Source organism: Aquila chrysaetos, chromosome 19 (assembly GCF_900496995.4).
Source record: "Aquila chrysaetos chrysaetos chromosome 19, bAquChr1.4, whole genome shotgun sequence".
In the NCBI taxonomy this organism is placed as follows: Eukaryota; Metazoa; Chordata; class Aves; order Accipitriformes; family Accipitridae; genus Aquila; species Aquila chrysaetos.
Genome location: NC_044022.1, coordinates 3,858,334 through 3,874,326, shown reverse-complemented (window position 1 = coordinate 3,874,326; position 15,993 = coordinate 3,858,334). Strand labels below are relative to the sequence as shown.

General features: G+C 37.7%; 1 protein-coding gene across 6 annotated transcripts in view; it reads left to right on the top strand.

Annotated features, from left to right (window-relative positions):
- Positions 1 to 15,993, top strand: part of FRY (FRY microtubule binding protein) — a 251,433-nt gene that overhangs the window by 30,695 nt on the left and 204,745 nt on the right. Inside the window, exon 1 of one of the 6 annotated variants that reach the window (XM_030042557.2) lies at positions 14,995 to 15,236. The exons of 2 other annotated variants lie outside the window; for them this stretch is intronic. In XM_030042557.2, the coding sequence (XP_029898417.1) occupies positions 15,032 to 15,236 (205 nt within the window). In that variant the 5' untranslated portion in view covers positions 14,995 to 15,031. Of the gene's footprint in view, positions 1 to 14,994; positions 15,237 to 15,993 lie in introns of those variants that run through there. 3 more of the 6 variants (XM_030042554.2, XM_030042556.2, XM_030042553.2) reach the window with 3 other exon arrangements.

Genomic DNA, 15,993 nt, shown 5'->3' with positions numbered 1-15,993 from the left:
GGAGTCTAGAGCACAGTCACTAGTGCTCTAGACACAAGATTAAGCACGAATCATTGCACCACGTGAGCCAGGAGGGAATGTGTGATGACTCTGGTCTGGAAAAGTACAACTATATGTAATTACAGGCTCTAAGCTGGGAAATGAGCGGGCTGTTCCCTAGACTACCTTGTGACTGTAATTCTAGGACCGCCTATGTCCCGGTTAAGCAAATTCAGAAAGTGCTAGATTTGACCAATTCTGGACTAAGTTTACCTGTTTTACTGTGCCTTGAAACAACTGATTATACTAATGCTTCTCCTTCACAAAGCGGTTTAAGAAGATACAACCTCTCAGCAGTTAAGCTAATGGCTTCTTAGTGAAAACAGTATCTCGCTGCAGCAGGCTTCCCACTCCAATGAATGCAAATTTGGCATATTAGCAGGTGTCTTGTAAATGTCCTTGAACTCAGAGTTGGAATCTCATCAATATTCAAACATATTCATGGGCTTTTATTTTCTAAAAGGAAGATGAGACCAACTGACATGATGTGCTCTTGTGAAATCTCTTGTCTTTTACAGTTTAGAAAAAATCCCAGGGCACGGAGGGAATGATTTAGTTCCATTTAACTAGAACAGTGTTGTTTTTTAATTACACTGGTGGCATATTGGAAAAACTAGCAGTACTAAAGTCTGATGAATATGGGACCTATTATCTTCCCATAAGTTCTGTCAGATTTTGGAGGATGACGTTGCTGGCATCAGCAAGAGAATGGTAGGGGAGATTGTATCTGTTGCGACTCATATTATATATACTGCCTTATTTCCTCATTTATTTTAATGCTGCACTATAAATTTATGCTTTTTGATTTATATGATCTGATGATATTTTAATAGTATATTTGTCCAGCTCTAAATTGAACTCAGTTCTGTGCCTTTGGCTTTTGGAAGTAACAAATGAAAACTGTCTATTTAGACCCACCAAGGCATGTGACAAGCTATCCGGCAGTAATCTAGGAATGCAATTAAATGTGTTTAATTATGCACTTTGTTTGCTAGGTTAGAGTTTTAAAATTTTGCAAGGTGGAGGCCTCACAGGACGTAAAAACTCAACCATTTTATTTTATTTTAGTACTTTGACTTCATTTTTCAAAGTTTGAGAAACTCGATCATCACTTCACTCAGTTAATTGTGGAGCCTGTCTTACCTATGAAGGTTCTAATTTTTACTTAAGTTCTGATAGCAAGCATTGGTTTATTGAGTGTCAAAGAAAAGTCCAGATCCCAGCAGCTATAGGTTCAGGAAGTTGTTCTCCATTTCGATCTCCCTTTTTGGAGAGACTTAAGCCTGGCTGTGTGGAAGAGTCCAGTTCTATAATTGCCTAAACTATGTACATACGTACATGAATTATAGTACTTCATAAGCTGGTGGATGAGATATTTAAACAGGTTGGACTTATACAGGGGAATATATATTAGAGCTAGGTCCAAGAACTGAGATGGAGCATGAATAGACCAATAGTTTAAAAAATAAAACAAGGGGGGGGGGAGGCAAATGGAAAAGGAAGAACTAAAAATAGGTTTGTTTTGTTATTTTTAGGGATTCCTGCTGGTTGCATAAAAATCACTGAACTTAAAAGGTGATATTGCCAGTGCTTAGTACCTTTCAAACATTCATTTTAATCTAGTGCGGAGATACAAATGAAGACTGACACTTGGAATTTGGGGGAGGCAATATGATTTTTTCCTAATGAAAAATATCAGTGTTCTAGCTTGCAATCTGTTCTGGGAAACAGATCAGCGTCATTCATCATGTTGTAGCCAACAGTACTGATATTGACTTGAATAAGGTAATAACATTTTAGGGCTGATAAGCATCATTTAATGTTGCCTAAGAGTGGGTTTTTTTTGTTCTTTTCATGTTAAGGTACTGTAATAGTTCATGAAAGGAGCTTGTCAATATTAATCGCAGAAGAGTTCTTCAGAATCTTTATAGCTATAAGATGTGTGAGTTTAAATAATTTGGTTTTTGCTTGTACCTTTTTACTTCCTTAAAAAGTGGGAGACCTGCATCTGGTATTAAAGAAAATATTTTGTGTTTAGGAGTGTCCATAGCATGAAAGGTATCACAAAATAGGCAGCAATTCCAATTCTTACTGAAACAGCAAATACTTTTTAAAAAAAATCACAAGATGAACAACAAAATCACAGAAAGTATGCCATTATTTCCAAAGTAAATATTTTACCGAATAGGTTTTTTATACAAGGAACAAGATGTGCAAGGAACAGCATGTGATACATATCCAGTACAACATTTTAAACACATTTTAAACTTACTGGCTTTTCCCTTGCTTATATTTAGATAAAGCTTAAATTGTTCTATTCAGTGCTATTTTGCTTTGATTAATACAGATAACATCTTCCCCATGTAGGTGGCTGATTTGGGTGCTTTTTAAAGTATAATAAATTTTTTCTTGTATGTGTTCCTCCATATAGTAGAATAAGGGAAAGGCTTTCATTCTCCATTCCCCCCTATAGAGAAATGAGCTAAAAAGTCCAAAGATACAGATATACTACTTTTTCTTTCAGTGCTGATGTGCTATTTTGGGATATATGCTGACCTACTTTCTATGTTTCCAGAAAGTGAGCTGAAAAATTTTAGCTCAGGTTGCAGAAAGATTTGGATTTATTTTTCAGTGGATTTTTGTACATCCTTTCACATAGATATGCACACACACGCATGTTGGCTAATGTGGGGACTGATGTACAGTAGAAAATCAAGATTGCCAATTTTGGTACAATTTCAACAATAATCGTAGCAGAGATCTGCTGCTAGACACCTGCCTTTAGAGGATTTGACAGGAAGATGCTTCCAATCTAGTGGTGCTGTTATTCAGAGTTACACGATAAGACATAAGCTTCCAGTTCCCAATTTTGAATAAATTTGATACCTAAGTAGAAACATCCAAAATTGCTGTAAGAATCTTGTTATTATATTTTTTCCGGTTTCTTCAGCATTGTCTTAGAGACTGGAAGATAAAACCCCTTTGAATCATTTACTTTGACTCCATGCATCTCTTTATTCAGCACTCTGACCATCAAAGAATGTTCAGCCCATTAGTTTGCCATTCCCAATTAAAGTAATGATACATAGAGCTTGGGAATTGTATGAACAAATTATGAGAGAACAAATAATGAGAGATGAAGACCTGCTCCTGCCCTCTGCTTAGGGCAGAAAAAATTCATCAGCACCAGCAACACTGCACTCACATGTGGTCTGTTCCCCACAGAGCAGCTCTGCTGGTGGAAGAAAATCCTTTTTAGTTTATTGTGCTTCACTCCCGATGACTGTAGTGCAGAAGGTCTTGGTGTGGCATTCCTCTCATCTAACCTCTATGAGCATACAAAGGTTAAGCATCTGTAAGTCTTGGTAAGTCTGCAGTTAAGTGGAAAAGACAATTTCCCCTATCCTCAGTTCGGGGATATGAATTCTGTCTTGCCCAGGTACGTCTCTCTCTCTCTCTCTCTCTCTCTCTCTCTCTGTTAACTATAGATGGAGTTTAGACTTCGGCAGCTTAATCTTTGAAAGTCTGCAGCTAGGTGAGAGAAATCCAGTCCCTTTCTTTTGTATATACCACAGCTAGAGTAGGGAGTTTTGTTGGTTGATCAGTACTGATGTAGTTCTACTGGGAAGAGCTGGACAGTGTAAATGAGGCCTCCAAATATCATGAATGGCAGGTCTGAATCTGCCTATGACTGACAGACAGCTTCTTACTTCTCTGGAAAGTATGACCTACTTAAGCTAACCTGTGGCTATGTTATATGTGTATTTCTCTATGGCATTTGTTTTGATACTTCACTTTTTAAAATTTACATTGTATAACATAAAGACTATATACAGTATTTTTAAAAAATATGGCTCTCAAGTCTTCATTAATATTTGATAATTGAGGTGAGTTTTAGCTCTGTGTGTGAGTTATGTTAAGAAATGTATAGATTCAAAGCTTTTTAGTAGTTGTTTTAGTTGGTTTTAGTTGTTTTTTTAAGCATTTGGATGATGTAAAAATTAAGTATCCTCTGCAGTCCTACTACTTTACAGGGTGTCCAAAATTGGTGAGATATTAGTAAATAATGAAGTTGAATCAGTATTACAGCATGATAGTCATATGTGAATTGCCTAGTTAAGTGCTCATGGTACAACAAAATGTGTTTTTAATGCTGCTACATGGAAGGTAATGCAAGCACAGTTGTAGGGTTACAAATACAAACCTCTTCAGGATAGTAACTTGAAGGAAAGCCAAGGGGCAATTTAAGAAGCTTGTTCAGCTTGGCTGTCAGCGTGATGCTAAAATATTGCAGTACTAAAATATTGTATCCAGTGCCTTGATACTTCCATTTAACAATGAAGTATAAATAAAGGAGACAGTTAAAAAAGAGGCCTGTGGAATTTTTCAAGGTCTGGAGGGGAAAAAAACCAACAAAACTCTTATACTGTGAGGCCTCGAGTTCAGTCGTGTAAATTTATAGAACAGAAATTTGCAAGATGAGTTGATCATCATCTACAAATTCTTGTCTTTTAAAAAGCAGTCTCAAAGCAAGGAATTTCTCAGCTTTATCAATAAAGGCGCCTGGAAGTTGAAACTGAACTAGCTCCTCCAAACGCAAATTTTCTCACAAGAAGGAAATATTAGCATTGAAATAGATGAGTTGTAGCATCTCCTACAAGGAGGAAGGAATACTCCTATCATTGTGGAACAGGCGCTCCCCAAACCTAACTTTAACCTTGCCACTATTCAGTATAGTTAGTGGAGAGGCAGAGGTTATTCCCAGCCCTGAATCAATGGCTCTGTCCTTTGGTTGTAAAAGAGGTACAGACTAGGCTCCCAGGCTGAAATTAGGCTTTCTGATTTAATTCCTAGGAGTCTCTCATAATTTCCAAAAGCCTATCGTTAGCTGGCAGGAAAAGCTCTGCAGCCTTCTGTATACAGTTGGTCCAGATGACCCTCACACTTGTTTTTTATGTTCCTGCGCTGTATTCTTTCCCATGCAAGCAGGTGTGTCCCGCTTGTTATCCTTGAGAAACACATCTAGGAATCTCATTTCTGCTGAAATGTGATCTGAACCTCACCCATTTCTCCGTGTGCTTCCACTCTGTGTAGGAACCAAGGGGATCTCAGGTTATTTAGGTCCCCTCGGGACCCCCTATTAGTTTCCACTCTCCCCAAGAATATTTATTACATTTGCACACTATGCTGAAAGAGCTGCTTCCCTAATATTGTGCTGTTTGGAGTCAAGATTTGGAAGGATAGCCCCAAGTAATTTTCTCCACCTAAGAAAGACAGAAATTATATGACCAGCGGTGTGAAGCACTATAAGTAGGTCTGATCCTTGCTATTGTACTTTTTCATTTCCATAGCTGAAAGTTGTTGTCAGGTGCAGAGTCACTTTATCAGCTAAATTTGTAGGGCTAACATGACAGTAGTGCTTAACAACAAAAACCGTAAGGGTAATGATTCCTAATGGAAATTGACTGAATGACTTATCTTAGTGACATATGTCTTCCTGAAAATAATTAGTTTCTATAGTATTACCACTTTTTCTTGGATGTTTGTGTGATTACAGAAGTGTTCAGGAATGTATTTTTCATCTTTGCCTGTCCTAGAGACTGGTAACAACTTGACTTCCCAGAGATAAGCCAGATCATGGTATTCTACGCTATCACAGGCATTAGTTCTTCAAATTCCTCTTGAAACTAATCTGAAATGTCAGGAAATTATAGTTTATCCGAGCTATGTGAGGATACTGCAACAGGGCTGCAGAGTCTTTGAGTATCTTTGAATCTAGATTAATTGCAGGATTATCATCCCGAGTCCTAAAAGCCCTAAATAGCCTACAGTCCAGCTGAAAACCTTATTGCTCCTCAATATTTTGGCACTCATCTTGATTTGGCTGTTATAGAGCCTGGAGCTGAACTTGCAAGAAGCAGGAGGACGATGGTGTTCATGCACGTCCTTGGACTGCGGAATGAATTTCTGGAAGGGTTCAGTGGGAATCTCACTATGTTTTGGGAGTGTTGCAGGATTTATCTCCCTTGGCAAGCTTTTTTCTCTCTAACTAAGCTCTTAATTGACTTTGTGTGAAATAAATTCCCCAGTTCTGAAGCCCTGTATAGAGATAACAGTAGAAGACAGTAAGGAGTGGGTGTTTCCTTTTCTTGAGAGAGCTGATATACGTGTTGATTAGTGTTCACAGTCAGTGGGCAAACAGGTGTCGTAAAATATGTACTTGCTACAGTGAGTGTCTGACTTAAACTAGGTTATTGCACAGTTTCATTTAACACTAACACTGTGTTTTTCTCAGTTGTTTTCATACGTGTTACTAGTCAGAATAAGGTTGTGTCATCTTAGTTTAAAATTTACAAGTTGCACAGCTGACTCAGAAAAGTAACTCTCCTTTTCCATTCTGTTGCTGCAAGAGTGATCTTTATTTCTTATTTTCATTGCATACAATAGTGTGTGTGTGTATATTTGGTGTTTATCTGGTAAGCCTTGGGCCACTGCAGCTGTGTGCAGGGACGCACTTTCAGCAACACAATCCCTAAAGGGAGCATCTGTTAAACACATGATCTCTTTTGTCATTTTGCCTGTATTACGGTGCTTGCAAAGGGGACGCAACTACTCTCTTCTGCTAATACTATTTTGGATGCGTGTACTGTCGTTCTTGCAAATGAACTATTGTCAAATTAGTCAAAATTGTTGTTAACTCAGACCAGTACATAGTCGCAAAGAATCTCATCCAAATTTTTAAATGTTTTTCTAAATTGTTCTTGTTCTGCTTGTATTAATAATAGCTGTGACCACTGAGGGTCCTAATCTGAATAATCATAGGGAAATTGAATAATCAGTATACATCTGTACAGTTTTATTAGCCACATTAAAAAATATATAAATATATATATATATATAAAATTCATAGGCACACTCCCTTAAATCTAACATTGGTATGCAAGCTATATAAATTGTGTCAGTTTTGTAGCAGTGTAATACAGCATGATGTTTTTACAGTCCTGTCCAGGAACAATGTTTCAGGCGTGATTTGGATGCCATCTTGTCTACAGCTGATGCTTTAAAAAGTCAGAGGAAAATAATCATTAATATTGGGAGCTTTTAATGTCATTGTTTGAAAAGGTGGTGCTTTTTAACTAGTTAGATTCTTACACATCTTCAGGAAATGAGGTGGAGGAAGGAGAACCTGAAAATATCTCTGACTTCAAGTAAATCTGTACAGGGAATCTTACTCTTCTTTTCATGTTTTGTGGGGTTTTCCCCCTTTTTCAGTCTTTAACCACTTGGAATGTTTCACTTACCTTAAAGCTTGCTTTAGGGGTCAGCCCCTGCTTGTGCTTGCTGTTGCTAGAGGCAGCACTGTGTGTCAGTTAGTTGCCGTTGGCCACTGCTTCCTGTGGTTTGGAGACCCTGAGTTTCCTCACATCCTCTCTTTTTCCCTATTTTTTTTACACATGTGCTGGCTGTTATCTTTTATATCTGAGTATGGGGGGAAAAGAAAAAGAAAATTTACATTTAATATTCAGGTAGCTGTTCCTTTCCTTGCTTTCTGCCTTTCTTTCCATGACAATGTAAGCTCTAGACTGCTTCTAAATCCACATTTATGAACATGTGTAGAGAAACTTTCCCTCAGCTGCTCTCACTTTACCCAGGCAATGCTTTGCTCACTGCAGATGGGAGAGGGGGAGAAAGGGGGGGGGGGGGGGGCAGAGAGAGACTCTACTTATTTGCAATATGGAGTTCAAATTCAGAAGCACTGGCAAGTCTGGTACTTATTTCAAAGTGTTTTCTGATACACTGTTCCTGGTTTTGGTTTGTTTGGGTTTTTTTTTCTTGCAATGTAGGAAGGACATGTGAAACCTAATTTAAGTCTGTCCCATTACGTTGCATGGGACAGGTTTACTGAAGGGTGAGATGAGTTTTGGCTGCCTTTCTTGTTTCCTCTTCATTAACAGAATTTCATGTAACACAAGCAATCCAGAATCTTGGGCAAGGGACTATTTCTGCCACAAGGCAGCCTGATCTATGTTGCATCTCATCCAGCACTGAACCAATGCAACTTTAATATGTTGACATTTTTAGAAGTCTGTATGTTATTAATGGGCCATATATATGTATTTGCCCATCCATGAAAAGCAGAATTTTCATGATCCTTTAGTTTTCATGACAAGGAAAGGAAGAGGACTGCATTTCCTAAACCTCTGTGATCACTTTGGACAGTAGGCTCACTTAACAGCAAGGGTAGAATAAGCTCTTTGTAATTGGTGGAAACTCTCATTAAAACGATCCTCTCTAAAAAGTACTTTCAAGTTCCAAATGTTTTGAAATTTTTTTCCTCTATATCTGTAATGCTTTTTTAATGGAAGCTGAAATGCTTTGTTATTATCTCACAGATTTGTGCTAACAATTTAATTTATGTGAAATACTGAACACTCAGAAGTGGTTTTAAATAGAAAATTGTCTCTGAAATCTGTAACCTTCACATTCGTAGCTTGCTCGCAGTATTCACTTTCTACACAGAGTGCAATAGGAAAAACAGGGACATCTGGCATGTTTTATTCAGGACTAATATACACCCTACTAAGTAAAATTCCTGCATAGCCTCTAGGTCTTTCTTTTACCATTGTACCCACAGCATAGGCCTAATGTCACAGATTGCAGTGGAGTAACAGCAAGCATGATTTTGTAATTGCGAGTGTTACTGTTGTGCAGATTCTGGCGAGTTCCACCCTCAGCCTTTGATCTTTGGAAGATGCCCAGCCTCTGGGCTGCCTCTCGGGCAAAGCCAAGTGTCCGGACGGCTCTGTGGCTGTCTGCGAGGAGCCCCATCAGCCAGTTGGGTTCCTGCACTGTGCCTCTACGCCCTACCTGGCCAGAAAACGCCTGTTGCCAGGGTTTGCACTGCTTTTCTGTTGGAGAAGGATCAGCTTTCAAGTCCTCGTGAAGATAAGGCTGCGACAGTTATCATGTAATGGGAACATCAGCATGAAGTGAAATTATTACAAACGTACATTAGCATATGAATTGTTCTGCTTATGAAATACTGTGACATGAATCAGCTTCCCCTCTTAATATGAGAAGTGCACATTATGGGTCAAACAGTAAGGGACTAATATTATCTTAGAACCAGATTACAGCTTTAACCATGTGTTTTGTTTGTTGTTAGCAAACAAGAATATGACTACAAATTAAAGGTGCTTATCTTCTTTCAGCTGAAAGACAGTGCAGTTGAAACACTTGGCCAAATCTCTTGTCAATATTCATCTATTAAAAACAGCATACCAGCATAGAAAGCAACTCTGGAAAAGCTGTATTCTCTTCTTCATGTTTTATCTGTTTGTGTTTGGGGGAGGCGAGGAATTGTCTGGGCTGAAAGCTGATTTCTCTTTTCTGTTACTGTGATTCAATACTAACTGTTGGAAATTAAAACTGTGAATGTAGTGCGTGATATGACTAGCATCTAATACTCTGATTTAGTTTCCTCTAAGGTCTAGCCAGGCAACTAAGTCCTAATTGCACTATTCTAAAAGTCAAACATTTGCTATGAGGATAGAAATTAATTTGAATCTATAAGGACCTCTTTGCTGCCTTTGAGTGTATGACCATGACTGGTTATTTGTTGACCTTTTCCTCTTATACGCACTTCTGAAAGATGATGCTTGACTAAAGAGAGGTTTTTTGGATGCTAAGACTGTATCAAATCTAGGCTCTTCGCTTATAACAGCATTAGACTGGAAGAAATGGGTTAATTCAAGCAGAGAACGTGTCAGATGTTCACATCCTATGGATTAAGACAACCAGGTTATTCCAGAAAATTAAACAAATCATTTCTGAGTAACGGTTGGAGGTTTTGAACAGCTGTATATTTTCCTCACTTTTTGATTACCCATTTTCTCTTCTTGCATTGTTTAACTTCCCGATTTGAAATGCAAAACGAAAGAGGTTAGAGACTTCATAGCACAGATACATTTGCAGATCTGTGACTGTTCTGCTATGTATAGGGGATGAGACCTAGGTAATATGTGCTTACAGGAAAACAAGAATAAAAAGTTTTCTAAATGGGTATGAACTGTTAAACAGTCTCCTCTGAGCAAACAGGTATCCAAGAATACTCAACTTGGTTGTTATCAACTTGATTTCTTTAAACACTTCTGACACCTGTAAAACCCACCCAAAATGCAGTAAATAGCCTGAACATTGCCTGTGTAACCTTAGTTTTACAAATACTTTAACTAGGGGTAAGCTGGCACAGTCACTAAAAGAAACAATTCATATATCCCTGTCCTGGATGCTTACTCCTGTCTTTTTGTCTCTTGTGGTAGCACGGCTAAAAATAAATAAATAAACAAAAGGTAACCTACGTTTGTGCCATGGTTTGCTGTGCAGCTTCACAAAGCGGGTGCTAATGCAATAAGGAGAGAGGCTCCACGGGCCACAGGCAAGAAGAAGGATGAGGCTTTATTTATTGATTGATTGATTGGTTGGTTGATTGAGTTGTGCTGGTTTAAAATGTTAGTAAAGCTCAAATTTTCCTTTCCTGCCATTGCAGTTCCTCCCACTAGACATAGCTAAGAGGTCTCATCCTCCTTTGGAGGTATTTATGTACCATTCTACTCTGGAATGTATGGGGTGGGAAGGTCCATGAATCAATGTACACTGGTATGGAAGTTACTTTACCAAACCAGACAGGAACTCATTGTGGTGGCGGGGTTTTTTTCTTCCATAATACAGTTTTTCTGAGCCGGCCTGCGCTGGCTGACACATTCAGAACACTTTTTAGGAAACCTTTTCTTATTTCTGCTATTGATAAGCACAAATATTTCCTCAGCTGAAAATGAGAATGACAGCTCTAATGCAGTCATAACAACATGTGGCTTACTGCACGTGAAATATAACAAGATTTGCTGCTGTATTATTAAACAAAAAAGCTAATGATAATTCCTCCTGTGAGTAAACTTACTTTTCTATGACCTGGACCATGCTAATATTGTAGCCTCAAATCTGTATTTCTGCACTACAGAGTATCATCCGAACACAAATCAGTTATCAAACGTCAGTTTCCTTTAGCTTTTATTTACGAAACTTTAATCAAAAGAAATAGTAATAGAAACTGCAGACACTACAGTTGGGTAGTCTGCTGGAGGCAAGGGGTATGATGTTCCAATTTAGCCTTTGACCATAATGGATAAACCCAATGAATATTATACTAAGCTTTCAAAATTGTAAGAAGGTACTGAACTACGCAGAACCTGAGAGAAGCCTGAAGCCTTATAAACCTTTGCCAGCCAGAAAATGTAGGCAAATTATAATTCCCGTGCTTTGTTTTTCATCATTTGAGCACTTTCATGATTCAGTTCTGAACGTGACACAATGATTACTTTCTTGTAGTAATCTCTGCTGAGGCATCTTGTGTAAACCTTTGACGGGATAAATAAATAATTAGTCTTCTTTCATCTTCTATGTTCAAACAACTGTAATAGATTAATGACACTTTTTTTTTTTTTTAGCAACCATGTTGATTAGTCCTATTGTGTTGTAATCGTGGTGTTTTACTCAATTCTTAATTATAATTTTAATCACACTTTCAGATAAAAGGCTCGGTGAAGTGTAATTCCTTAAACTATGCTATAGCCTTCTAAAAAGAAAAAAAGGAAATATTTCATTCCTCGGTCTCTATTGTAATTTTCAATTCTTTACTTACTTTTGCAAAATACTTCAACCATTTGATTTTTTTATTTCTTTCTGGATTCCTGGATGTATATGATAAATTGCATATAAGTTAACAAGTTTATTTCCGCACATCATGCTTGCATTTTTTGTTGGGGTTTCCTTCTGGGTTTTATTTCCATCTATAAAAGTGCAAAGCTTCCATCTCAAGTAGAAAATAGGAGGTCTGAGAGGGATGTTGTCACTGCAGCCTCAGTGGAGAAGAATCTCAAATTTTACCAAGAGTGCTCTTTTCCTTTCTTCCTGTGCTGTATCTTAAAATCTTTTTTAGCTGCTCAGTACATCTGCTTTATTTCTTTGGTCTTATAATTAATAATCAGCTCTTCCAAGCCCCTCTTCCTCCCCCATTCCCGGTTTTGTTCTTTGTATTGTGCTGTAACTTACTCTCTAGTGGTCTCACTTGGGAGTAGGCTGTCAAGTTTTTACACACGTCTCAAAGATGAGAAAATGATGAACAGGAGATACATAAACTAAAAAAATTAGGCTACTAAAATGGCACTTAGGCACCTCACTCCAACAAATTTCAGACACTACCAGGACCCTCAGCTTCTGTTCTACTGCTGCATATTCCTTTACTTTACCTGCTTAGGATTTTCGGTTTTCAGAACAAGTATTTGCCTGTCTTGATTTTTTTTGAATGAATGAAGTTTCAAAGTATGTGTTCTAGAGCAAATCCTACAAAAGGCAATTCAGTGATGAGATATTTGGGGTTTTCATCTGTCCTCTTCTGGATTTCCACCTGAACGTCACTCAAGGGTAAACTATTCTTGGATTCCTGTGTACCACTACTGGATCAGGGGCTTGCGCCCTTGACAGGTCTCCCCCATCTGAAAGAGTGTGATTACTGTCACATCTCTGAGTATGCCAGCGGCGATTTCTACTGTTGGACATGTTCCACTTGGCATGAATATTCATTGGGCTGGAGAAGGTAAGCTTGTATAGTGCAGCAATTGTATCACTCAGCTAGAATATGGGACAGTCACTTTCAAGTCACTCTTCTAATGAATATTTAATTATTTATATGTGTTGGAGTAGTTTCAGCAGGAAAAGTTAAGATCTGTTTCCAGAATATCCTGTAGCCTGGTGGTTAGGTTACTCACTGAAGATGTTGAAATTTTATTTAAAGCTTCTGTCAAATTCCAGTTTAAAGCTCCTCAAATATCAATTCCTGCATTTGGTATTTGTTATTTTTCAGTCTTCACACATGGTTTAAATATATTTGCTCAGATTTAAGCACTTTCTGTTGTTTTGAAAAGCTTTACTTTGGTTTAGTTGGACTATCAGGAATGGACTGAATATTTTTATGTTGGTTCAGTCAAAGCTGAAAAAGCAAGTGGAGTTGGAAGAGAAGAGGAAGCAAGAAAAGCTTCTCTGACCTGTTTTATTAACTGGGGAAAAAAAGAGGATGAGGTCCACAGATCCTACAGATTTGAGGGACATGAAAGAAGTATTTTGGCCTCTAATGATGAAGACCAGTGCCTAGAGGAATTTTATAAAGTACCTGAACAATTTAGACATACAATTCCCTTTGGTTATAATCTAATTCCCACCGTCTAACCTATTTTGCAGTCCAGTGGGATTTTCAAAAGCTTATTTCTGCATATAAACAGAGCTTACGATCCTTTGAATACTCAGCAAGACCAGAAATAATCAGTTTGCTATCTACAGTTAGTGTTCACTTGGTTTAAATCACTTTTGTTTAAATAATCAGTTTGTTCTGAATGCAAGGTATGATTTCTGGGTCCAATGTATTTAAGATTGGATTCTTACATTCAGAATTTCAACTTCCAGCCAAATGCAGTTTGATTTCCAGAAGACGACAAAATCTAACAGACTATTTGCATCCTTCTGCATTTCTAACACAGTAAAATATTTTAAAAGCTATATAGACATATATTAAGATATGTCGTTTCCCCTTTTCACCTCCAAAAGCATGTAGGTAAACAGTTTATTTCTTGTCAGCAATAATAAAGGTCGTTCTGAATTTCATGCAAGAACTATATTTGGAGCAGCCAACCTCTTGATCATTACACCAATCATACAGTGTACCCTATCTTCAGGAAAATAATTGAAGCATTCATGGTTTAAGTGTTTGAAATGATTTGGAGAAATCAAGTTCTATCTTCAGGTGTTAAAATCAGTTTGCCCTAGGTATCCATGGTTAAAACATTAGTTACTCTCACTTTGAATTACCACTCTGCTTATTCACTTTGCCGTAGTAAGTTATTGTTATTTAACAGCAAAATGTATGTAGTTACAAGATTTGTTAGTTTTAATTTACTAATTCCTTTTGTCTCATTTATGATAGAATTCAATTAAGAAAATTAGCAGGTTCATAGAAAATGTTAGGATTTGTCCTTTCTTCTTTCTCAACATTTGAGAAAGGAAGATCATATCCTTGGGAGGCTCAAAAGATTTCATTGGGATAACTGAATAAAACAAGGCAAGTGCCTTGGCTCTTAGTTAAATGGAGAATTTACAGACCATCTTTGGCATACACATATTTAAATGGCTTATTTCTATTAGTCAGCAGTTAAATAGAAAATCAGTCACACTGGCAGATCTTTGATTCTGAAATCCAGTAGGAAGTAACATTATTGCTTCTTGAGGAAAGAAACCCCAAACTGATAGTTGTGGCCATAAAAACCTTTGTGCTTTGGACTGTTTATCAGCCTTTAAAATGTAACATTGTCAAAGGACGGGACTGAAAACCCACACATACTGTTCAGGTTGTACCTTTCCCCAGACAGGTCCTTAGGCTGGGGACTGGATTGGTTTTTTGTTGCGGGTGTTTTTGGTGTTGTTTTTTTTCTCTCACTCTATTTTCTTTTTTTAAGGTTTAGGGACACTTGTTTAGCTTGCCACGTTAATGAACTATTAATGAACTGATCTGAGAAATGCTGTTGGTATAATATAAACTATAGTAGCCCTAGACAGTGCCTCATATGAAATTGTATTTTCCCTTTTGCACAGATTGTGCTGCTGAGCTCAGGTTTGTTGAACTTCCTAATTACCTCAAAACTTTCAAAGGAATGATTTCAGGATGTCTCCTCCCTGTGGTGTTTCACTGATGCAAGGAGGGGCAATGCAGTAACCCTACACCTGTTCCAGCACACGCCTATCAACTTGCTGAACTTCCCCAACGAGTGCCGGGTTGAGCATGAGAACATCTGAGATTGCTCGGGTCTGTAACCACCAGTCCAAATACTTCTGGAGGTTCGGTTTGGCTTTGTGCTGGGGTGGCTTTAACAGTTAGTGCTCTATAATGGCAGTTGATGACAGCAACTTGTACTCTAGGACTAAGTGTAAACTGAATTCCTGTCAGAGTCGTTATAAATCAACAAGACGGAGAAGCCTACCACCAGACATCCTTCTAGAAAATGATTTTAAAGGAAAGTTTCAAAGAAATATTAGGAATATAGAGCCTATACATCCAAGGCGCCCTAAGAAAAGACCTTCCATATTTTCAGGTAGGAAATGCTATGTTAATAGTATGTTGGTGCAATATCTTTTAACCTTTTTGGTAATATTTGAAGGATTCAGTAGCTGATTCCAGTCAGAATTTATTCTGTTTTAAAACCTAAGACAGTCTTCACAGATAGATTTAATCAAGTACCATTTATATTAAATTATGTCAGCCATTAGAGTTAAAGTGATGGAACCAAAAAGAGAGACTTTCTTCATGTTTTTATTTCACGTTGCTTGCTTGTGGGGATTTTTTCTTTTAACACTTAACATTTAAAGAAAATCACTTGTTTCTCTAGAGCTTTAAACTGCATTTTGCTTAACTACATTTATAAGCAATGCTGTCAATAGCTGCAGTATAAGTATCTCTCTTGCTGCTCTAATACTGTATCTCATTGCCTTTCTGGAGGAGAGTGGTTTGGGGATATGCGGACTTCTTCAGTCTAGCTGATTTTTTTTTAGTGTAGTCAGAAATTAACATCACTAAATAGCCAAATGCATGCTTTGAATTCCTGGCTTGCACTGGAGCCTGTAATGTCTGTAGTTAATAGTTCAGTTTAACTCTCTAGCTGTTAAGAAGCAGCAACAAGGTATAAGAGTGGATTTCAGTCAAGCTAATGGCAAGTCTGGATTATTTGGGGGTTTTTTTAATTATTATTTGAAATATGCCTAAAACCAGGCAACAGATTAGCATGAGGACAAAGGATTTGTTGCAAAACAATCAGGTCATCTTTACTAGGAGGACTTAAGAGGTTTTAGGGG